The 1,538-nt window shown below is 40.4% G+C and overlaps 1 protein-coding gene and 1 long non-coding RNA gene across 2 annotated transcripts in view; one reads left to right on the top strand and one right to left on the bottom strand.

Moving 5' to 3' along the window:
- LOC116700536 (uncharacterized) overlaps positions 1-1,538 on the top strand; it is a 23,140-nt gene that overhangs the window by 2,417 nt on the left and 19,185 nt on the right. The window lies entirely within an intron of this gene.
- The window catches only part of vkorc1l1 (vitamin K epoxide reductase complex, subunit 1-like 1), a 9,825-nt gene continuing 8,717 nt past the window's right edge, over positions 431-1,538 (bottom strand). Inside the window, exon 3 of the mRNA XM_032533820.1 lies at positions 431-795. Within this exon, the coding sequence (XP_032389711.1) occupies positions 569-795 (227 nt within the window). The 3' untranslated portion in view covers positions 431-568. The remainder of the gene's footprint in view (positions 796-1,538) is intronic.

The raw sequence follows: 1,538 nt of genomic DNA, 5'->3' as shown, positions 1-1,538 counted from the left end.
ACCACCCAAAACATGGAAAAAAAAAAAAAAAAAAAAAAAAAAAAGGTAATCACCTTAACACTCCTTTAGGACAATAAGTCTTGATGGATCCCACCTGTTGTGGGGGTCAGCCGCTTTTTTATACATCAACCAACAAAAAACAAAAATCATAGTCGAGGGTGCTAGGCTAATTGGTGAAATTGAACCAAGTTCTGTTGAAAAGATTGCGTGGCTCGGATGAAAACAATCCACTTACAACAAAAAAATTCCACACAATCTGACGCTGCCCGCCCAGGATACAGGAAGGAAGACGGACACACACACACACACACACACACACACACACACACACACACACACACACACGAAAAGGAAATCATCTTTCTCTTACACATCCTTCCGTGTTTGCAACATTGAGATGTCAGGCCCAACATTTAAGTTAAATTTCTTCTTTTTTTTGAACACAGAGCGGAATAAACATTGTTTGGAAGCAAGGTCTCCTGGTGGCAAGTCAAATGTTCAGAGGTCACATTTCATTTTTTTTTTTCTTTCGGTTGTTTGTCATACTTTTCTTTCCGTTCTCGACAGCTTAGTCCTGCTTGGCCTGAAGCTTCTGCTTCCAGGCCTCGTTCAAGTAAACCAGTCGCTTGTAGTTGAGAATAAAGAGAATGAAGTTCAGCGCGTATGTGGTGATGCAGATGATGCAGAAGTCCTTTAGGACAAAGTAGAGGATGTAGCCCAGGTAGAGCGAACCCACCACCGACAAGATGGATGTCGTCATGAGAATAAGGGCGGCCATTGCACTGACAGTCATTCCTATGGCGAGAAACACAAACTAAAGCTTAGGCAATTAACTGTTAAAAAAAAGAAAACAAGACAACCTTAGAACTAGGGCTGAAAGAAGTATTAAGATCCTTTACTTAAGTAAAAGTACTAATACCACACTGTAAAAAATGTCTGTTAAATGTCAAAGTCCTGCATTGAAAATGTTACTTTAAAGTAAAGAAAAAGTATGCAAGTATTATCGGGAAATAAAGTAAAGTATGAAAAGCAAAAGTACGCAAAGCAAAAGAAAATACATTTTAGAAACTGGAAACAGTTCTGTCCATCTAAGTGATTAATCATCAGCTGATTAATTACTTCAGCTGGACTTGAAATCCAAAATGCTCTTTTGTCCACCAGCCAAATGGCTAGTGAATGTTCAAATTTAACCAGGCACTTTATAGATAACCATTGTTTTTGGGCTGGTGAGTGAAGCAAATTCAGCAGCCACTTGCATATTTTACCAGTATTTGGCTGGTGGATGGAGCTTATTTTAGACCCTGCTTGTAGGCCTATATATTGCTGTGTAGTTGAATTTATAATAAAACTTAGTGTTTTATAAACTACATGGGCCCTATCTGGGACCCAAAGTTTAAGACTGACGCGCCCACGTTGTCTAAATAGCAAATGCACCTGAGTCTATGGGCGTGCTGGTCTTACAGGGAGGTGTGTTCAGGTGCATTCTGGGCGTGCTGGTGGGTCTTACAGGGGGTGTGTTCAGGCTCAATTCCTGGGCG

Source organism: Etheostoma spectabile, chromosome 13 (assembly GCF_008692095.1).
Source record: "Etheostoma spectabile isolate EspeVRDwgs_2016 chromosome 13, UIUC_Espe_1.0, whole genome shotgun sequence".
Taxonomy (NCBI): Eukaryota; Metazoa; Chordata; class Actinopteri; order Perciformes; family Percidae; genus Etheostoma; species Etheostoma spectabile.
The sequence above is the reverse complement of the archived record's forward strand: the minus strand, read 5'-3'. Positions and strand labels throughout refer to the sequence as shown.